Below are 23,246 nucleotides of genomic sequence, written 5' to 3'. Positions count from 1 at the left end.
GGCCGTACAAGAAGATGGCGGCGCTCGCGGGGGCCGGAGCAGCGGCGGTAAGTGTGTGAGGCGCTGCCGTGCTATGGCGAGCCCCGGGGCTTTCCTTCCCCCGCAGCGAGGGATAGGGCCGGAGGACAGCCCCCTCCTCTATCCGCCCCCGTAACGGCTTGGAACCGCCGTGCCGAGCCGAGCCCCGCGCACAGGCTGCAGCAGCTCCTCCGCTCCGGCTCCGCGGGGCTTGCGCCCGCCGCGGCGGTGAGGAGGGTGCTGCGCTGTCAGGCCGCTCTTACCGCCGAGCGGTAGTGGGACGTGGCGGGCCGGGCCGGAGGGTGGGGTGCGGGTGGTGGTTCTGGGGTAAAACCCGAGCTCCCAGGCCCCGTGTGCCTGCGGGCACGGTTGTGTTACTGCGCTGGTTGTGTTACTGCTCTTGAGTGCTGTCATATGAAGTCTTGGTTTATATAACTGCTGTGTCATAGTGCTATTCTCTAACTTGTTGAAAGAGTCATCTTAGAGTAAATCTATACTGTATAAAATTATAGAAACTTATTTAAAACTTGCTTACTATAAAAGAGTGAAGTAGGGATGAAGCAGAAATCATAATGGGGAAACCAGCTGAAGTCAGAAGTTTCTACAGTGTGTCCTGTGTACGCATGGAAATGTCTGTCAGAAGATAGGTGCTACTTTATTAAACAGTGATAACTCTGAAAAGTGAACTCTTAAAAAAATTCCCACAGGAGGAGTTTGCTCCAGGAAGTGTGTATGATTACCAGCTACAGTTTCAGGGAGTTGATTTTTCTTCCTGAAAAGGGGAGCTATGATGTCCGTGGTACATCGGCTGACAGCGGGATGGCTCGTGGATCATCTCTCTTTCATCAACCAGTGTGGCTATGAGATTTGTGACTCCTTTGCATACCCTGGTGGTATCACTCTCAATACTTCTGTCACATCTACTGGAGATTGTTATGCTGCTTCTACCTTTGCTGCCGCCTCCTCATCAAGAGATGGTCTTATTCCTAGTCCTGGAGATGCGATAGAAACAGAAGGTAGAACAACAAAAATGATATACGTGTTTCGAGAGGAGTTCTTCGATGTTTCTAAGCCCCATATAGCTGCAGCTCCTGAGGAGCAGCTGTGGCAGGGCTGCCCTGAGGTGAGTCTCACAGAAATAAAGGCCAACAGCAACAGAGAGGAACACCAAGAACGAACCAAGAGTGGCGTCAGAGATTCTGTTGCTAGTGCTAGGAAGGTATGTTCTCCATAATACAGTAAACTACAGTAATGCCCAGATAAGTAATATACCACTAACATTGTCCTGCACATTTCAGTTTCCTGAGGTTATGTAGGAGAGCAGGAACTTTTCCACAACAGATTTCAAGATGCATGGAAAATGTAAGCACTCATGAGGATATTCTTGTGTCTCTTATGTCAGTAATGTGCATCCTGTGACTCAGAAGTGGTGGGCTGCTCACAAAATCTTCTGGCATTGGTTGTGGTCAGGCACTTGAGCTGAAACTGTGGTAGCTGTCAAGATTGTGCAGATTAACAAGGAGGGAAGGACAGTATGAATTTACTTTCAATATGTAGACAGTTCAGTACTGTTCCTTACGGACAAAAAAAAAGTTGCAGGTCTAAACCAACAAATGTAATCGCGAAGAAGTAGTTAATTTTCTCCTGTTATTGGTAAACTGCACTTGGCAGCTGAAAAAATACCTTCTAGTATGGGCCCAAAGGAGACATGAACATGAACTGTGACATGCACTAGGTGCCTTCAGATCCCAGTGCCATGAGTAACATAACACAGCTTTAAGCCTATGTACCTTGAGAATACCTACAGTAGCCTAGGTATTTTGAGATCATCTTTTTGCTTATTGGACTTATACTTGTGATAGAACAAGAATGAGATGGAAAGTTTCTTCTGCTTTTAAAAGTTAATTTGTAATTCAGGTATGTTTAATTATGTTTTTCCTTTCATCATGGAGTAATACGGGTGGGGTTTTTTTTTTCATTGTTTGCACATTCTGCAGAAACGTAAAAGGAAATGTGTGTTCAACCAAGGTGAACTGGATGCTTTAGAATACCATTCAAAGGTAAGCCTGAACAAAAGTATATTTTGCAAGTATGTGATACCTGACTTTGGGCATGTACGGAGTGCAAGATCTGGTTGCAAACAAGTTCTGTTCTTGTAGCTTGTTCCATTAATGGGAAGGTCATCTCTCCAGTCCTTAAATAAATAAGTGCATGCAGAGAATGTCTTCTGTGTAGATATATGTGAGACAAACCAGACATGAAACTGCAGCTGAGACATTTCGAAGAGCTGGAAGCTGTGTTCACAAAATACCTTTTACTGTTATGGATAACTGAGCATTATATAGTGACGAGTTGAATATTAGTGGAACAGGAAGTGACTGATTTGAAATAAACAATGTAACCTGTTCTGAAGATCGGCTCATCTTTTGTATATCAGGACACTGTGCTGAAGTTATTCAGAGTTTCTCTGACCAAATGTGCTCCAAGATGTCTTGTTCTGCTAATGAGAGAGAATTTTTCCCTCTAACATTTTACATTGTCATACTAAAGCATCGTGAATGAATTAGCATTCAAGTGTCTATTTAGGTTCATGTCAGTGATGTACTGGTGAAGTTACAAGTGAATTACACTGAAGCATGTTAGTAAATCCTAGAAATGTGGTCTGTGGATGAAGTTTGATGTATTCTTACTGCTTTCCTAAATAGTGATGTGAACCTGAATTAGGACCTACACTTGCTTTCTTTGACAGAATGACAAAGGTGTTAGTCATATTGGGCTTTTTGTTTAATTCTGTTCCTCTTGGACTATATTTAAATGCCTAGATTTTTCTTCTTTTACATGGCAACAATTTTGTAGTAAATGTGTACAGTTTGCTATGATACAGTTTAGATGTCCTGTAATTATTGTTGTGAATAAGCTATGCATGTGCAGAATTGCCTTAAAGGAGAGAACTTTGACTTTCAACATCAAACAGAGGTTTAAAATAAAGTCATTCAACAGTAGGAATAAGGAAAGAAATGAAGCGAAGTTTGATGTCTTGGAGGCCTGTGTAACTTCAAATGGTTTTTGGTGAATATGCAAAAAAGACACAGTTTTGAAAAATTTGTGATCCAAGTTAGCCTCTAATACCATTCACAGATTAGAATGTATTGTTTTTTACTGTATTTGTAGTGTTAAAGGTTGTAGCTCTGCAAGTCAATTCAGATTATTTTGGTGCTTATTCATATCTTTAGAATTGTTTTCCAAAAAATACCCCAAATTTGTGTCTGCCAGTGAAAGTAGGCGTTGAATCTATTTATGAATTTCAGAGTCAACATAAGGAATAGTACAAAATATGCTGAATTCCTTCAGCAGCCATTTGTTAAAACTACTGTTTAAATTGCTTGATAGTTGAGAGGCTTTGTCCACCTGCGAATTAACACATGGGTGTAAGAAGAAAAGCCATCTACATTAATTCAGCTGTACAACTTGTAGCATTTCTAAAGATACATTTATTAATTCTGTTAAAGCGGTATGAACTTTTACTGTCACAAACCTAGGTACTAAAAAATTATGACTCTGTCCCCTCAGATATCTAGATGGTGGTGCTATTAAAGAAATTATTAAAAAAAAATTTCCTTCCCCCCTGTCGTGGTTTAACCCCAGCCAGCAATTAAGCACCATGCAGCCGCTTCCCTCTCCCCGCTCTCAGTGGGATGGGGAGGAGGGGGGAAAGAAAAGGTAAAACTCGTGGGCTGAGATAAGAACAGTTTAACTAAAGTAAAATATAATACACTACTAACTAAGAATAATAATAATATAATAATAATTCTAATGAACAGGAATATAACAACAACAAAAAAGAAATAACACCCAAGAAAAGACAAGTGATGCATAATGCAATTGCTCACCACCCACTGACTGATGCCAGAGCCGCGATCTGTGCCTCCCGGGCAACTCCCCCCCATTTATATACTGGGCATGACGTTCCATGGTATGGAATACCCCTTTGGCTAGATCGGGTCAGCTGTCCTGGCTGTGCTCCCTCCCAGCTTCTTGCACACCTGCTTGCTGGCAGAGCATGGGAAACTGAAAAATACTTGGCTTCAGATAAGCGCTACTTAGCAACAACTAAAACATCAGCATGTTATCAACAGTATTCTCACACTAAATCCAAAACACAGCACTATACCAGCTACTAAGAAGGAAAATTAACTCTATCCCAGCCAAAACCAGGACACACCCACATTAATTTGGAAATTGTAATAAAGAGTATTTTGTAAAAACGTCTTGTAAAGTTGAGGATTCCATAATCAGGAGTTTAGAAACCATAATAAGTATTCAAAACCTTTGATAAAGCTGCTGTAACTGGCAATATTGCTATTCTAAATGAACGAAAATGCCTCATTGATAATTAAAACTCATAAAGGCTCAATAATTTGGGAATAAACCAGGTCTCTAAATTTTGCAAAGGGGGGGTGCTGAAGTGAATGAGAGTGTATATAGATCCAAGAATCTTGTCTTCCTGGACTCACTGGCAGGTTGAGAGGTGTGTCACTTAGAAAAGTTACAAAACCAAATTCTACTAATTTAATTTGATTTACTGATTGTACTTCCGTATTACTTTTAAAATGCATAAACTATTGTTTTTCAAAATGAATTAAAATGAGGAAAAATACTGATTTTTAGATCTCAGTATACATCTCAATTAAAATATGTTTATGGGCACAGTAGCTTGAAATTAGGTTAGAATTTTAACTTCAAATTATTGCTTTGAAATTTATGTTTGTTTGGAACAATAATATTCCACCTCTGTTGTCTGTGAAATGTTTTATTCAGTAGTCTCTCACCCTTTCTTTCTTCAGGCTTCTGATTATTGTAACTTTACCAAAAAAACAACAACAAAAGTTAGCATGGCCTTATTATCATGCCCTTGTAGCTTTTGAGTCAATGATCTCAGTATTTGGCAAGGATCCTATTCCCACTCTGCAGATGGAAAATGTTTTGATTTCTGTTGCATTCCCTGATCAAGGGGATACTTGAAAGATCATTTCTTTTTCTCTCATTTCTTTATGACCGTACAGGTCAGGAAGCTCATTTGGGAAGGCACTTTGCATTTAGTCCAAGAAGGACTCAAAAGTGGTTTTCTTCACCGCACTACTACAGAACTCAGTTGCAGGAAGAATGTCGTTCCTGGACACATTGGCTGTGGGTTGGCTGAATTATGTGAAATGGCAAAGCAGTTTCCAGCTGTGAATGAAAGTGACCATCAAGCCGTACATGTGCTAGATGATGAAACCTCTATTCCAGAGCAGGACCTGCTTTCGTGTGTTACAGAAAACAGCTCGAACTCTGCAAAGATAGTTGTGTTAATGGGGCAGAAGTACTTGGTGCCACCAAAAAGCAGTTTCCTTTTATCTGATATTTCATGTTTACAGCCCCTGCTGAACTGTAAGTATCTTTAGGCATTAGAATTTACCACTTCTCTCCTGCCTGAGAAGGGCAGTTAACGTCAAGATGACTAAGGACTCAATGAACAGATTTTAATATACAGCATCACACTGATAGGAAATGTTGCTGCAAACTTTCAAAGTGGTATTTCTAACTTTGTCAAAATAGATGAAGGTTTTCAAAGGAATCTTGAGTGGTTAGGAGCTCATGTCATGGGGGGATTATCTATCTCCAGGAGGCTCCTTTAAAAATCTCAGCCAAAATATGACAGTTTGTGAGCATGTTTTGAGCCACTGTCAGTATAGAAGTCATGTAGATGAATTAAATTGGGACTAGCTATGCTGCTGGGTCCCTATCCCACAGGATGAGGCTTTAACATAGATAAGTCCATGCTGCTGCTGGGGTGGTGTTCCTGCTGTCTTGGTTTTTAGCTAGATTAGACCATGGGAGAGGGATGAGATGATGCACCTTAAAGCAAGGGTTGATCCTGTTCAGCGGCAGGGTCTATTTAGATTGGCATAAACTGATTGTGAAACCAACCCCAGTGTCCCCCAGAGAAGACAACAGTTTGAGAGGCTGCTGCACCCAGCTGGAGGTGAACACCACTTTAGCAAGACTATGAGTAGCAAACATGAGTTGACTTCTCAGCTGCTGCATTTCACAGCTGAGAGTATTGGCTTAAGCCAAAATCAGTGACAGGGAAATGGTGGGATTTTAGAATTAATAACTCCACTGTAAAAGTAAATCAAAAGCTATCCAAGCCAGTATCCCCAGCCTTAAGGGGCCATGCAGAAAGCTTTAAGCTGACAATATGCGGCAGTCTTCACTGTACTTCACCATTCCATTAGCTTTCAATTTGACCTTCATTATTATTATTAGCAGCAGGTAAGCTTCATCAGACAGTCTTATAGAAAAGATGTTGCCTGTGAGCAAGAGCTGCAGATTACTGCTCTACCCTCTAATCAGTAATTTTGGATTTGTTAGTTACCTATGTTTCCTCCCTTCTAATATGCAACTTAGATGTTCACTGATTTTTTTTTTTTTTTTTTTATTAAGAAGACATGCAGGAGGTGGAATCTTATTATCCAAATAATAATTTTATATTTGAAGTCCAGAATTTAGCCAGTTAGGTGTTTTCAGCTTTATGAAAGAAAGAAGATCACTATCACTGTGCTATCACTATGCACGACTGTGCAGATAGTAAGTTTGGGTTCTCCCAGAGGTCAGAGAGGAGTCCAAGAAATTTGAGAAAATGCTTTTGAAGTAACCAGCAGTGAATGTTAATATAATGCCATGACTTCAGATCTTTTTTTTTTTTGAGGAAGTCTACTGTCCATTTTAATTATTATTTTTCTTCTTCCCTTTCACCTGCCAAAAGAGAGGTATTTCTTGCTGGTCAGCCCACTGTCAGGATAAGACCTCCAGTGTTAATAAAGGAATAAGATGTAGAAAGCACATTTAATGGACATTAAATATTAAGCTGTTGTTTTTATTAGCTATTTGAATAATTAGCATCTGACTCAGTGGAGGGACAAATATGTTCTGTGGAAAAAATAAAACAGTCCTGTTTTTTCATGGATATGTCCTGTATCTTCTATCCTCCAACTAAAGTAAACCCAGCTTCTCTCATGAAAACTCTTTCAGTTCTCTTCCTCTTGTCCATTAATTTCCATTTCATACACTGGGTCTAGCTCTCTGTCTCTATTCACCTCCAGTAGTGCAAAACACAGTTTTCCAGGGCTGGTTTGGAGCTCTGCGTGTCCCAGTTGGCCTGCTGAAAGATCAAACAGGACAGGAATCTTGTGTTCAGGGCTGCAGTCTTTCACTCAGCTGAGTGCCTTATTACCTAGCTTCTGTTAGGAAACTTGGAGAAATTTTCATCTTTGAGATTTCCACTCTGCTATCGTTTTTTTCTGAAAGTCCCCAAGATGTTCAAAATTTCTTGGAGGGACCTGACACAGATCACATAAATGTCCTTTCCTTAGGTAATCAGCCTAAAAATCTCTGAAGTATATCATTATCTGAGTTAAACCAAGCATGCTAGAAGCCTTGTAACTTCTTATTCAGAAAGAACAGAAGAAAGTTGCAGTTTTGCTGCATGGTTGGCTTTTTAAATGTTGTCTGTATGTGGGTAGCTAAGCCTTTATCAGTTTTAACTAGTAGATTTATTTTGAAACTAATTTACTGGCTTTTTTTTTGTAATTTCACTTCCCAGACAAGAAAAAATATGATGTAATTGTGATTGATCCACCATGGGAGAACAAGTCCGTTAAAAGGAGTAACAGGTAAATTTTATAGTAAAATCAAACAAACTTTGTCATCTTAGCTTACAAAGGGTAATTAACATTTTAATATACTGATGCAATCCAAGACCAATATAACTGTGAGACTGTGGCTTAAACTACCAAATATTTTGGCAAATGCCTACCTTCAAGTCTATGAAATGTTGTGGGGATTTCACTGAAATGGCTTGGATACTTTGCATACAAAATATTTGCAAGAGTAGGTCTTAAATTACCTAACTGGTGAGAGAATGTTAGTCCTTGAGACTTACAAGGAAAGCCTGGAGTCAACTGTTTTGTAAGACCCAGATCATGCAGATATTAATTTGAAATTACTAGAGTTACTTCAGTGGGCATAAAGCTAGATAAATGTGTAAGTATTTAGAGGACAGAGGTCCTATTTAGAAATTTTAGGTTTGTTTTTTTTTTGGGTTTTTTTTTTTTAATTTGAGCTGTAGTTTGAGCTTTGGTCTGATGGGTAGAAGAGAGAAAGTGATAATGCAGCCCTAAAATCCTCAAGTGCAATAGGAACTTTCTGAGTACTGTAGTTTATGAAGTCATTAACTTAAAATTTTATGGGCTTCCTTCTCCACTGAGTAACATCAGGCTTATGCCAGTTGATTAGTAGGTTTTGCTTTGGAAGCCCCACAGAAACCTCTAGAAATTCAGAGTTAAACTCCTTCAGGTGTCTTTCTTAACTATGTAAGTTACTCAAAGGAAAATTGTAGTTATTCACAAGCATGAATTAGCCAGCAAGATCCTCTCTCCCTTACAAAATAGAGGCAAAAGGTGGAAGAGCTATCACTGCTGTTAGTTACCTTGTTGACAGCTAATCTTTGTTAAGCATTTCACACATGGGTTGTGAATCTTGTTTTCTCTGGGCAGTCTAGTCCAGGAGGTGTTTTGGATTTTATCCTTGTTACCTGTTTCTCACTATTGTTCTCACTGTTGCATTGTATAGGGATCCCAGGTACCCAGACGGTGGCTGTTGATTCCAGTAGGCAGTGTGCCAGTGTTTTTGATGCTGCAATGTGTAGGTTCCATGAATTGCAACTCACTAATAGTGTAGAATAGCATCATGAGAAAAATGGTAGAACAGGACAGAATCTGGAAAGCATACTGTATTCACTGATGTAGCATACAGTTAGCTCAAAAATGTGCAGAACTGTTCTGAATAACCTAGAGAACTTTTACCATGAATGGTAATCTAAAAATAATTAATAACTTCTGCAAATAATTGGAGAAGTGATTACTCTTTTATGACCTTTTAACTTGCCAGTCAAATTAGTGTTGCCCTTGCCCTTGTAAATGACTCCTTTGTCATTTTCATTCAGAAGGGAGATTGCTTATTATGAAAAGTGAATAATGTTACATTGACTAAAGAGCTGCTTTTCACTAAATAGCTTTGTTCTGGCATAAAGATGAGAGTATTGAATTACATATGATAGTTCTTAAATTAAACATGAGCTTTTAGACTTGTTCAGAATCACAACTTGTAATACTTTATTTCGGAGAACAGTAGAAATACGTAGTTAAAGGTTCTGCTCTGTAAAACTTAAGTATATACACTAATGATTTTATATCAGAATCCATCAGATTTGGCCACTGGGTGTCAGTCTTGATCCATTTTTATGACTCGTCAGGAGATTATTCTTGAAACGTCTTGGCTGTGTAATTTCTTTATCCATTTGTGTTGCTTTGTAATTTTTATATTTGGTATATATTAACTTGTTTTCTCACTGTATTGGCATATAGATACAGCCACTTGTCTTCATGGCAAATCAAGCAGATTCCTGTACTAGCGCTAGCTGCTCCGAATTGTCTTGTAGTCACGTGGGTGACTAACAGACAGAAGCACTTACATTTTGTTAAAGATGAACTTTATCCTCATTGGTCTGTGAAAACACTTGCTGAGTGGCACTGGGTAAAAGTAAGTTCTGAATTTGTTTTGTTGCTTTCTTGGAGACTGAGAGGGCTTGCACTATGACACTTTATATTCTTATAATTTGTCTATTTACTACCATGTGCTTTTGCATTTGAAAGGTATGGTATCATCAGTATCTTCCTTTTTATCAAGGAAAATATCTTAAAAATAGACAGTGGAAGGTTTTCATATCCAATTTTTCAACTCCTTTGTGACAGATTACTAGAGCTGGAGAATTTGTGTTGCCTTTGGATTCTTTACACAAAAAGCCCTATGAAGTTCTTGTTTTGGGGAGAGTTCAAGGAGACATGAAGGAAACCTTAAGGTATGCCAGGATAGTTATGGTAAATGTCTTTTTTGAGGCTGCTAGGATTCTGTTTATATATATCACTTGTTCATAATACAATATAATGTCCCAAAATCTTTTCTTGTTGTCATCTTTTGGCTGATTGTGGATCTAAAAATAACCTTATTAGCTTTGGGATAAGGGAGTGCTTTAGTGAGATTCAAGGATGGAAACCTTTGTCTGTTCCTTCTATATGTCTGTGTTGGGGAACTGGCTCAGATAAAAGCCTTGTGGACAGGGCTTCCTTTGCTGACAGGTTCTCTTGGAGCATGAGTCCTTGGCACAGGCTGGTGCCGTTTTGGGGATGCTGGTGTTTTTCTACACATGAAAACATACAGGACTACGTTGTTTGTTCTCAATGGCTTTGTATGGCTATTGTTAACCACATTTTGTCTAAAGCCTCAGTGATTTCACAAACTGTCCTTTTATATATTATGGCTAAGCAACATTTAACTTCCCTTAGACTTATCTGAAGTTTGACTGTGAATGAACATTCTGTGTGATAGCTCCCATCTGAAGTAGCTCTGTGAGAGCTGCAGCATCACATGTGGTGGCATTCATTGTCATACTACTATTCTTGTTCTGATTTATATGACAGGAAATCTGAAGATGTACTTCCAATTCCAGAACATAAGTTAATTGTCAGCGTACCCTGCAGTCTGCATTCACATAAACCCCCTCTTACTGGTACGTTTTGTTTTGTTTTGTTGCATAATGTTTCTGTACGGCATTGCACTTGGATGTCTGAAATGATGTACCTAGAATAAGATACCTTTATATATGAAGTGCCTTAATTTCCCATATGCGAAGCAATTTTACTCAACAGGACTTGTGGTTCCTCAATATTTCTAAAAATGTTGTCAGGCACCTAAGTCTTGGTCTCTAAAAATGAATATGAAAAGTAGAACTTCAAGCATTATTGTGTGAATATTTTGGGTAGACATGTAAAAAAAAAAAAAGCTGCATTTTTTTAAATTTGTTTTTTAAAAGTTGCAGGACCAGTTTACAGATACTGTATGTATGAAGTTATGGCAAATGACCTGAAGTATATTGCGGGGGGGGGTGGGTGGGTGGATGTGGGGGTGTGGGGTGGCAGAACTTTGGGAATATATAAAACAGGATATCTTGTACTTAATAAAAGCAGAAACCTCTTTCTTTATTATGTCATCATGAAAGAAATGCTTTTATTTCTGCATGAGTTGCTTATACACCTGCAATACAGTTGTGCCTTTGAATAGAAAAAATTAATTATTTTAAAACTGTTAACAATAGGCAACAAATAAGGCATGCCCTGCTTATTTCTGAGGAGCTGTATTTAATTTACTGAAATTGACGCAGTAACTCCAGCCAGCCAGTTAGTGTGGGTATGAATTCAGCTTTTCAGAGTTTAGTCCAAAGGATTTGAAGATTTCTGTGTGATATGTTACCTTTTGCACATTGTTCTGGAGCACTCTTGCTTTGACTGATTTCATCAATAGAAAGTTGTACTTCTTTCATCATTATAGCACCTGAGTGCCTTACAATGCCATGGTAAGAAACATATTTAATACCTCTCACAAAAATGGTTTCATTCTCCCCCAAGGGGAAAACTCATGATGAATCTGCAAATATTCCAGGTGCACGTGGTGCTATGTAATCACATCAGAAAAGGCAAGTAGAAGAAATGCATAATGCTGTTGGAGAGGAGAGGAATCACAGTTTGCTTCGCTGACATGCTTTCCTTTTTCTGTTCCCAACTAACAGAACAACTTCAGTTAGGAAGCTGATCTGGACAGTTGTTATACGTTCAAGGAGGCTCTAAAATTTATATTTTGGGCTTGTATTTATTAAATTAACGTGTATATATATCTGTTCAAAAACTAGTAGAAGACACCATACTTTGGTTAGCTAAAAATAAAATTAAAAAAAAAAGGCAATTCTAGGAGGATCTTTTTGCAGTTCTGAAGCCACTTCTTTAAGAATTAGGCTACAGCAAGAAGTATGTGTGTTGATTTAAGCTAATGAATGGTAGGGTAGTGATTTGTGAGGCAGCCACCTAGGGCCTCTTCAGAAAACCAATACTTAGCAGCACACTCAGACACAAACAGGAAACTTGTGAGGTATCCAAGGGTGCAAAACAGCAGTTTCTATGTATTATAGGGAATTCTAGTGCCAGAATGGTCCCAGAACAATTCTTTTGTAGGACAGAATTTAGAAACCATATTGAGGAATCCTTTATAAATGATGATCCTGAATGGGTTTTGAAAGAAATTGTCCGTGCAAATGTATATATTTCTTGAATCTTTACTTGAATGCTGGGATTTGATACCTTTGTGCAGCATTTATGTTTCTATTTGAAAAATGAATTTGCTGTTGAGCAATATCAGTGATTTACAAGGTTTTTATAAAAATCCACGTGTATCCTACAGTTTTGGCAGCTCCATTCAGAACATGGTTATGGAATGAAAAGGTAGACCGTAAAACAAAAGCTAATTGCTGATGCTTTGACTTTAGTGTTGTAAAAGGGTATTGCTTTCATGACTGGACAATATTCTCAAGTGGCCAGTAGAGAGCAGCTGAGCTACATCCTAGAGTGGTTCAGAAGAAATTTGAACAGAAGCAGAGATTTGGCAGTGAGGGAGACGGACACTTGATGAGTCACACGCATTCTTTATGCTTTGTTTAAGTAGTAACAAAGCCAAAAATATTAGTATTTAGTGATGCTGTCTGGCACTTTATTTCCTATTACTACTATAAAAGTTGTATGTTGGTACGTATGTAGCCACTTAATGACTGATTATAACAGTTTATCTCTCTGGGGGAAGAGAAAGATGTAAATTAAAGTAAGCCATCAAAAAGAGATGTTTGGGTTCCTACAGTGCATTTAACCATGAAATTGCGACTGTAGGGGTTTTTGGTGATGCATGTGCTGTGTTCAATGCTTAGAGCTTTAATATGTCATTGTAAATGTACTTAAGCCTCTTTATGCAAATGCGTTAAAATGAAATTTTATTACTCCTGGTTTTGATTCAAATAACAGCAGGTTTTCTTCCTAATTCAATTCAGTGTTGCTCTTAGAAGACATAGAAGGTATTCTGTTACACAGATGATGTGAAGTAGTGTAGAACTTCAAACGCCTTTTTTCCTTTTCCTATTTTATAGATTCTTCTTGTTATAGCCATTTCTCCTCCAGTTTTTAAGGATGTACGTTTATTGTTAGAAAATAATATTGTCATATAGGAGTATGCCTAAAAATATTGGAATTAATTCTTAGCTATGTTCTAGCCACTTTGAGTATCTCCAGCAGAAGAGTGCAATGGGAAATCTTGGGAACTCCCTCCTCCTGTAGCAACCCTGGCTTGTTAGGCCACGTTATAAAAGTGTTCTTGGAAGTAAAAAGAAGTAAATGCCTTTTGTTTCCTTATGCACCTTGTGAGTCCTTACTGTTAGACTAATTGATAGGTGCATCAACATCTAGGTTTAACTTGAAGCTTAGGAAAGACGCAAAGATGTAAAGCCTTCTTTGTGCTGAGTTTCAGATCTTTTTCTGGTCCTACTCTGTTCAGAGATTAGACAAACTGGGCAATAAAAACCTCTACATTGCAAACTCTTTTGAAGGATTACTATGAAATGAGTTCAGTCATGTGCTTTGTGCTTTGCATGGCTCAAATCAGACAGTGAAAAGCCGACAGTCGTTTTCACTTTGTGTATCCAATTTGCCATGCAGAACTTGCCATTTAGGTAATGGAAGTTCAAAAGATAAGGGGAAACTGTTGCTTGTTTCAAAAATGATTCCTCCTTTTGCTTATTTAAACATTTTTAGCAGCATGCATCTTCAATACATGTTTGGGATTAAGAGTAGGCAGGTATGGCAGGTACCGGATTGCCGGATCACGCTTCAGAAGGAAGTAGATTTTCTGGAAGACCAGTGTTATATCTACTAGCTGGCTTTGTGCTAGTTTCATGTGTCCTAGGGCATGAGATGCCCAAGTATAGGTGCCTGAGTTGCTGTCATAGTGTGTATGACACCTGCAAGTGATAAAGAATAATCTATTTAAGCTGCTTATTGTCAGTGGTATCTGTAAGTGGATAGAAGTAGTTGTGTGGGGTTTTTTTTAATCTATTCCTGTGGTAGAAAAACTTAATATTTATTCTTTCTACTGATGTAGATCCTCTAACCTGTTTTCAGAAGAAAAAATCCCAGAGTTTACTTAAGGTCTGCAAGTCAGATCCATGTGTGTTAAGATAGCCTTCTGGTGATATAAAAGCCTAACAAAGTAGCTATAATTTATAACTTGAACACTGACTTTTCCTATTTTAAGGAAACCAGTGTAATGAGATTTTTTCCCAACAAAATACAACCACGTTATTGCCCTCTTGATATGGTAATTTCCGTTGCAGTGCAAGTTACTGCCTGATGTGATTATGTAAATACCTACAACCTAGCAATGAAAAATCATACTTAATGTGATCTTGAATTATATGTAATCTGTCTCTGTTTTTAAAAAAAAAACTCTGACTTTAAAAAAGACCCTCTTTCTGGCAGCAGGAGAGGGGGAGATTCCTGGGGACTTCCGTTTTAAATTCTGTAACCAAATAGATTGAAAGATGGGTACAAGCTTCCTGCTTCTGCTGAACTGACCTGTTTTTTGGCTACCTCTTTTTTTTGCTTTCTGGCAAACCAATCTTTGAGGTTGGTTGAATCTCCTAACTGTGCTTTTAAAATTTGTTCTCTTAGGCATGGAAGTTTTTGGTGCTTAGTAAAACTGCTTTTGATTACTGGACTTAGTGCTGTGATGATATTTTTAATCTATACATTTTAAGAACAAATGTCAACATTACTAATGTTCTCTTAATGAAATTTTGTCACCTAAATAATTGCTTCCTCTACTTAGAAGCGTATATAAAGCATAAAATTGTTCTATTTTGTTTTTGTGGAGGGGGGGAAAAAGTCATACAAAGCCTGACTCTGCAGTAAGCTCTGCATGATCTTATGCCCATCAGGGTCAAAAAGATATCCTACATATGTCAGGATCTGCTCACAGAGAGCTTATTGAAAGCTTTTGAGCTTTGCTTTCCATAGTCTGTCCCTTCTCTTCTGTGGAAAAAGTGCAACTTCCTGCAACATGGACTTTCTTAGATGATCAAGACAATAGATTTTTGGAAGACCTTTGTTAAAGTCATAGAATCATATAATATTTTGGGTTGGAAGGGACCTTTAAGGGTCATCTAGTCCAATGCCCCTGCAATGAGCAGGGACATCTTGTTGTGGTTTAACCCCAGCTGGCAGCTAAGCATCACACAGCTGCTCACTCACTCCCCCCTGGTGGGATGGGGGAGAGAATCGGAAGGGTAAAAGTGAGAACTCATGGGTTGAGATAAAGACAATTTAATAAGTAAAGCAAAAGCTGTGCACGCAAGCAAAGCAAAACAAGGAATTCATTCACTGCTTCCCATCAGCAGGCAGGTGCTCAACCATCGCCAGGAAAGCAGGGCTCCATTACGCATAACGGTTACTCAGGAAGACAAACGCCATCACTCCAAACGTCCTCCCCCTTCCTTCTTTTTCCCCCAGCTTTATATGCTGAGCATGACATCCTATGGTATGGAATATCCCTTTGGTCATTTGGGGTCAGCTGTTCCGGCTGCTTCCCCTCCCAACTTCTTGTGCACCCCCAGCCTACTCGCTGGTGGGGTGGGGTGAGGAGCAGAAAAGGCCTTGACTCTGTGTAAGCACTGCTCAGCAATAACGAAAACATCCCTGTGTTATCAACACTGTTTCCAGCACAAATCCAAAACACAGCGCCAACACTAGCTACTATGAAGAAAATTAACTCTACCCCAGCCAAAATCGGCACACATCTTCAGCTAGATCAGGTTGCTCAGAGCCCTGTCCAACCTGACCTTGAATGTTTCCAGGGATGGGGCGTCTACCAGCTCTCTGAGCAACCTGTTCCAGTGTTTCACGACCCTCATCATAAAAAATTTCGTCCTTATATCTAGTCTGAATCTACCCTCTTTTAGTTTAAAACCATTACCCCTTGTCCTATTGCAACAGGTCCTGCTAAAAAGTCTGTCCCCATCTTTCTTAGGAGCCCCCTTTAAGTACTGACAGGCCACAGTAAGGTCTCCCCAGAGCCTTCTCCAGGCTGAACAACCCCAACTCTCTTAGCCTGTCCTCATAGGAGAGGTGTTCTATCCCTCTGATCATGGTGGCAGCAAATTGTGCACAAGAAATCCTTAACTAAATAGAGCATGGAAAAAGAACAATAAATTTTACCACATTTTAATATGGTGGGTTTGCAAAATGGTATAAAAGCAGCTACTCATAAGTGGTGTCTAATTAGATGAACTCCTGTGACACCAAACAGCAATGTTCAGTGCAGCAAGTTTTCTGTCAGAAGGTACGTTTTCCTCTAAGCCTCCCAGACTCTTCTTTGCAAATGTTAGATTTGTTTAAACATTTTTAGCTTGCATCTAAAAGAAGCAGGTTTTTAAAATAAGATTCCTGCTGGTAGCAGCATTTTTTAGATTAAAAGCTGCCTTGTTGATAACCCATCTGAGACATTTATTTGACATTTGTTAAAGATTGGGGGAAGGAGAATAGATTTATGTGTCATGCCAAAATACAAGAAAGTCTAGAAGCACCCATTACAAAGGATTTGTGAAAAAGTTTTGAATGGATTGAAGCTTTGGAAGAGGCGATCATGTAGGTAGGAAATGCATGTGGGGTTGGTTAACACTCACTAGAAAGTGAAGCCGATGCTCATCTCTCTGCAACAGGAGCAATTCACGACAAGATCAGCTGGGGTCTCACGCAAGGAGTCTGTGACAGGCAAACTTGATGCAAAAAGACAGAACTTAGATTGCATCAAAAAAAACCCCAAACCATTCCCTCTCATACTTTGATGTATGCTGATTGGATGTATTTTTGCTTTCTGCAGTGATCATGTCTGAAGAGACTGAGTCAAGCAACATAAATGTTGCATTTATGAGCTGTATTTTTAAGCTACAGAAATTCAGAAACCACTGGGAGATCTGATCAAAAATGACCAAGATAGCCTTTGGAAAAGGAAGTGGTTTCATAGTTTTTCTTCTTTTGTCCTCAGTAACAAAAATAAAAACTTAACATGTAATTTTTAGTATAGATATGTTTTTCAGTCTTTCTGCCTCGTTTATGTTGGGTACTCCTTAAACCTTTGCTTATTCATATTTTTATACATAATATCTTTGTAGCTATTTCCTGAAACCTAGTTAAGAATTTGACCCAGCCACAAACTAAATGGCTCTGTATGACAAGTAACACGTTTAACAATGAACTGTTTGCAAGAATACTTTTCAGGCAAAATGCAAGATCTTTTTCTATCACTCCAAGAATACCAGTCATAATTGGTGACACAGCTGATGTTAATGACGGGCATCTATTTATTTGGATTTAAGCAGTAAAAATGCCCAACTGTAGAAGAAATTTGAGATTTATGTTACTGAATGAAAGAACACAGTTATATAAATATTTCTTCAGTTGCCAAGTTGATATTGGGGAAAAAGAAGTCCCTGCATTTTCATAGCCCTTTTAGTGCTATGCTTATTTAACTGGTGTTTCTTATTTTACCTTTTAACAGTTGTCATCAAAGAAATGCTTTTGTTCTCTTTAAGAGAAAAAGAGTGTGATCTTAATCAAGGAAAGGGTTTATTTATTTATTTATTTATTAGAAATATTGCCCCTGTGTTATAGGAGCTAATGAGTATTTAGGAGGTGTTTGGTTGATATTAGTGAAAAATTCAGAACTCATCTATGTAGAGGCTGAAATAAATCCTCATTCCCTTTCTCTAAATGAAAACCAATAAATCAAGGCTGTTGAAGGCCTTGACAGTATTGTTCAGAATCTCAAGGGCACTTATTTAAAATTACTTTCTCACTATAAATAGTCCAGCTGTTTGATGAAATCCCTGAAATTAATTTGCTGTCTCTCCCTTTTTTAATGAAACATTCAGTTTTTCATCCACTAGCAGCACAGGGGAGGTTTTATTTGTTTACTATTGTTATTTGTACCTTTGTCACTGTTGTTACCTTCTTTTTCTCTCTTGCACAGCGGTTCTGGCAGAGTTTATCAAGCCAGATGTGGAATGCTTGGAGTTGTTTGCTCGCAACCTACAGCCTGGCTGGACCAGCTGGGGAAACGAGGTTTTGAAGTTTCAGCACATTGATTATTTCACTCTTCTGCAGAATGAAAACTGAGTTGGGTCTTGTAGCTTAATTCTGAAATTCTGCACCTTCCTAGCAGGCTCTTGAACTTGCTTTTGTTACTGATGGTGCACTCAGAAGGTAACAGAAATAAAACCAATTGCACTTCAGTTAAAATTCTTGAAGTGACAGAATATCTGTTTAACGGTATCTCCATTTGTACAAGCTGGTCCCTTATTTTGATGATCTTGAGATATTTAAACAGTGCTGTTAGAGTGCAAGTCCATCCCTGTTTTTTTCAAACCTCAAGAAAAGAAAGATATTTTAAAGTACACTCACTGCAGCTATCAAATCTGATCATCATAAGTGCTACCGTGTTGCACTTGTATTATTTTTAAAGAATGATAATGTATTATTTTTAAAGAGTGGCAATGGAAGTAAACAGTTCTGAACTACGTGTTTCCTTAAAGAAGATTGTTTTTTGCAAAACAGTGGATTTTGAACTAAAATAATTATGAAGACAGCGTATCTTCCTACATATTTGTATCTGTCTGTCTACTTCAGAGGAAATAAAAGGAGCAGTGCTTGTGTTAATTGGCAAATGAATTGTTGACTGACCACATTCTATGTAAAATTACACTTTTAAAACAGTCAGCAATTGCATCTTTCTGTACATGGTGTTAATTCTTTGAATACATTGTAAATGATCAGTCTCAACATCTTACAAATTCTGCATATGAAGCTGTTAGATTTAACTGAAATTTTAACAGATTGTAAGTATTTTAAAAATTCTCTTTCCTTGTGTTCTTGGAACATTAAAAAGCCATGCCACTGAGCTGTATTTTTCAGCTAGCATAAAAATGATCTCTTTTTGTTTTTTATAAGAATGGTACACTTTGTGTGTCCTTTGCTGCCCTTAGATTTGCTTTGAAAAATAAAAAAAGGAGACTTAATGAAGCTTCTGCCACTTACTCATTTGCAGCAGTAGAGGCAGAGCTGCCGGACAAGCTGATTTTCCTGTTGGCAAGCTCCTGAGGTCTGACTGTTTATAAAGGGGAACAAAATGCATTGCATATCTTCTTTACATTCGTTTCCCTTTTGGTAGCCTGATGAGCTGTGAAGGTTTTTAAATTAAACTTTAAATGTTAGCAGATTATTTTTTAATAATTTTGTAATAAAAATTAAAATAAAAACTTGTCAGTGTCTTATTTGCAGACCCAATGTCTATATTACTGTTCAATTTCATGTTTTGCCTATTGGAGCGGTGGCGTTAACAAGGAAAATGCTTTTTTCTTTTTTCTTCTTTTTTCCCCACTAACAGTTAAACATATATTCAAAATAAGTAAATAATGTAACAGTGAAAGTAGTTACCAGGCAAAACACTTCTTGCTGCATGATTTTATTTAGTGTGCATTTTAAAGTGTCAGTACGTAAGCAACCTTACCTACAACTATAAGGGATAAGAAGGTTCTTTATTTGCTTGCAGTTTTACAAGACATCCCCTACCTGGAGCTTCTGAGTTCCCAGGCAGAATTCCCCTGCCCTCCCAAGATGGTCTCATCCAGTACTAAATGAGTGTATGAGACTCAAGTATGGAATAAATTGTAACTGCTGCACATATCTTGTTTTCCCTTTGAACTCTATAAAACAGCACAAGAAATGATGATACTGTCTGTTCCACATCCGCTCCTATGAATGGCTCTAGATTATCTTTTAATTGCAAATAAAGGAAAGGGATGAACAATCTTAGAGATCAGGAAACCACATTTCTCCTCCTTTGAGATAAGCAGCAGAACCTGTCTAAGGCAATGACCTTCTTCAAGCTGTTTAAGAACTGATGACCTATTTAATCTGTCTTTTCTGTGGAGTTCCTTTGCAAGTTGCGGCCTTCTAGCCCTTCCTCTGTCTTCTGAGCTGCCGCGCTCAGAAGCTGAGCAGCTAATTCCAGCAGCTGGGAATCCAGCCTCCTGAGTATGGTTTGTACGTAGAGGGCATGTGCAGGCAGCCTGTAAGCTTCTCAGACTGGAAACCAAATGTTGAAGATTGGAATCTAAATAATGCCTGATCCTGTCATAAGTAGTTACAAAATTGTGCCTCGGACAGCTGTTTGCTCTGCTACTTTTCCAATGCTCTGGCTATGAAGAAAACCTTGTGAATATGACAGAAGTGGTGTTCTACATCTGCAGCCAACCTGAAACTGCTGGATTTTCTCAGGAGGAGGTTCTATATATATCTCAGTTTGTTGCTAACTCAGAAATCTCATGGTGGTATTAGCAGTTGATAGTTTCAGTGTCATCTTTTAAACATAATTATTGGCCTGTTATGCTTAATTCATTATTTAAATAGCCTCTTACACTTCTCTAGCTGTCCAAAATTCCAGCTGTCCCGAACCAGCCATCAGATCTTTCAGTGTCAGTCAGATGATTCCTCTGAGGCAGAATCTAAAGTGTACTGAAAAATCAGTGACGAGTGAAGTCAGCTAATATAAAAGGACAATTTAAGATCCAGTTTCCTTTTATAAAAGAATACTATCTATATCAATTGCTCTATATTACTTTTGTGGTGGAAAGATGCCCTCTGTTTTGTCAAGCCTTGTATAAAAAAGAAGACCTGCTCTGAAGAGTTTATAAACTTGGTAAGAAATGAAAGAACAAGGGAGAAGATAAGGATGGAGGAATACAGGATAGTAATGAGATGTTGAGGTGAGTACGGTAAGTAGCAGCCTAGGTATTATGCACATCTTCAGTGTTCCTAAGAAATGATAGGGTTTTTTCCCCCCATTTTTAAAGAGATTTTTGGCTTTTCTATTTTGGTATGTTAAAATTCACACATTCCAAGGAAAAATAGATGAAGTGTGTATTTTACTAACGACATCGACAGAAGAGAAGTTTTTTTCAGTTCTAAATTCTTTTTGTGGCGGTTTGGTGAAGTGAGAACTATGATTGCTCAAGAATTTTCAGAACGTACTTTATTTGGTACATCTGCTGTTATTGTAGCAGGACAATGATAAAAAAATTCTTTGGCTAGGTGTTCTCCACTACTTAAGGCCTTTTAAAGTTATGTCTTATTGCAAAAAAATCTCAGTTCATAAAGCAGTAAGTAATTTTAAGCTGCTCCTATATGTAGACTACATCAATTGTCATAATCAAACTTACTTTTATGAAGCTTCAGGTTCGAGTATGATTTTGAAATGTCAAATTAGCATATGACCTTTACTTGTATTTTTAAACTTCTATAAAGTAAAAAGAATTATACCAGTAAGATATGTTTTTGGAACAGTGATTGCTAGGTGTGAACTCCTGTGGAAACAGGAAAGTTTCTTTTGCAAGATTAAACATTATTAAAAAGGTGAAGTAAGTGAGCAGCTCTTACCTCTTTATAGGATTCAGCTCAGGTACATGTCGGCAGCAGTCAAGAGCGGACTTTGAAAATTGATTTCCAAACTACATAAACAACTATAAAATTACAGGAGGAAAATGCTACTATGCTTTGAGAATTGTGTTCATTAGCCTCAACGTACCATTTAAGACTTACCTACTGCTTATTTTGGGTTTAACGTAACAGTAAGGGAATGGAAGATGGCTAGAGAATAGCCAAGGGATGAGGTTTGTTCAAGTTGCTGAGAGAAGTCTCGTCGTGTCCCAGCTGGCAGGTATTTTCATAGAATCATAGAATAGTTTGGGTTGGAAGGGACCTGTAAAGGTCATCTAGTCCAACTCCCTGGGCATTGAGCAGGGACATCTTCAACTAGATCAGGTTGCTCAGAGCCCCGTCCAACCTGACCTTGAATGTTTCCAGGGATGGGGCATCTACCACCTCTCTGGGCAACCTGTTCCAGTGTTTCACCATCCTCATCATAAAAAAATTCTTCCTTATATCTAGTCTGAATCTACCCTCTTTTAGTTTAAAATCATTACCCCTTGTCCTATTGCAACAGGTCCTGCTAAAAAGTCTGTTCCCATCTTTCTTAGAAGCCCCCTTTAGGTACTGACAGGCTGCAATAAGGTCTCCCCGGAGCCTTCTCTTCTCCAGGCTGAACAACCCCAACTCTCTCAGCTGTTCTTTGTAGGAGAGGTGTTCCATCCCTCTGATCCTTTTTGTGGCCCTCCTCTGGACCTGCTCCAACAGGTCCGTGTCTTTCCTGTGCTGAGGACTCCAGAGCTGGACGCAGTACTCCAGGTGGGGTCTCACCAGAGCAGAGCAGAGGGGCAGAATCACCTCCCTCGACCTGCTGGCCGTGCTTTTTTTGCTGCAGCCCAGGATACAGTTGGCCTTCTGGGCTGCGAGTGTGCATTGCCGGCTCACGTCCAGCTTTTCATCCCCCAGTACCCCCAAGTCCTTCTCGGCAGGGCTGCTCTCAACCCCTTCATGCCCCAGCCTGTATTGATACTGGGGGTTGCCCCAACGCAGGTGCAGGACCTTGCACTTGGCCTTGTTGAACCTCAGGAGGTTCACATGGGCCCACTTCTCGAGCTTGTCCAGGTCCCTCTGGATGGCATCCTGTCCCTCAGACATGTCAGCCACACCACTGGTGTCGTCTGCAAATTTGCTGAGGGTGCACTCGATCCCACTGTTTATGTCATTGATGAAGATATTAAACAGTACTATTAAGCATTTTCTGAATGGTCTGACAGTCTAGTGGATCTTGCTTGATCTAACAGCTTTTGCCACCGTAACATGTTTGGGTTGTAATGACTAGGAGTGTCCTAGTGCAGCAGTAACTTGCTATCCTATGCTCTTCAGTCCTCACCTGGGTGGGGATTGCTTTTTGCGGAGAACACAGCCACGGAAAGGAGCTGCTGTTTCACAGACCCAATGTCTAAACTGCAAGACCTAAAAAATGCTTCTCTGATCTAGCTGTGTGCGCTGGATACACCCTGACTCCATAGGAAGGACTCCCAGGATCAGGAGGAGCCCCACTGTACTTTGGTCAGGCCTGATATTGGTAGAAGAGGTGCATGCTGTGACCTAGTGTGAATGAAGGGCTCTGCTGTTACAGGAAACAACATCATAAAATCCCTTTCCTAAAATGACTAGGTGTTTTCCATTAGTGGTGGTAACTGAATGCTGATGTTATTTCAG

At 39.0% G+C, this 23,246-nt stretch overlaps 1 protein-coding gene across 1 annotated transcript; it reads left to right on the top strand.

Annotated features, from left to right (window-relative positions):
* Window positions 1–6: 6 nt before the first annotated feature.
* METTL4 (methyltransferase 4, N6-adenosine) lies at window positions 7–19,349 on the top strand. Its single transcript, XM_050892149.1, has 9 exons — window positions 7–47; window positions 726–1,237; window positions 2,016–2,078; window positions 5,082–5,448; window positions 7,664–7,733; window positions 9,486–9,660; window positions 9,873–9,979; window positions 10,599–10,687; window positions 18,073–19,349. The coding sequence occupies exons 2-9, from the start codon at window positions 806–808 to the stop codon at window positions 18,216–18,218; spliced, it is 1,449 nt and encodes a 482-aa protein (XP_050748106.1). The 5' UTR covers window positions 7–47; window positions 726–805; the 3' UTR covers window positions 18,219–19,349.
* The last annotated feature ends 3,897 nt before the right edge of the window (window positions 19,350–23,246 follow it).

This window comes from Gymnogyps californianus, chromosome 2, assembly GCF_018139145.2.
Source record: "Gymnogyps californianus isolate 813 chromosome 2, ASM1813914v2, whole genome shotgun sequence".
Lineage (NCBI taxonomy): Eukaryota > Metazoa > Chordata > Aves > Accipitriformes > Cathartidae > Gymnogyps > Gymnogyps californianus.
The sequence above is the reverse complement of the archived record's forward strand: the minus strand, read 5'-3'. Positions and strand labels throughout refer to the sequence as shown.

Bases quoted from the DNA above. Each gene is read 5' to 3' on its own strand.
- METTL4 (XM_050892149.1), top strand. From the start codon at position 806: ATGATGTCCGTGGTACATCGGCTGACAGCGGGATGGCTCGTGGATCAT. The intron at 5,449-7,663 runs GTAAGTATCTTT...TTCACTTCCCAG, and splicing joins TTTACAGCCCCTGCTGAACT to ACAAGAAAAAATATGATGTA. The intron at 9,661-9,872 runs GTAAGTTCTGAA...CCTTTGTGACAG, and splicing joins CTGAGTGGCACTGGGTAAAA to ATTACTAGAGCTGGAGAATT.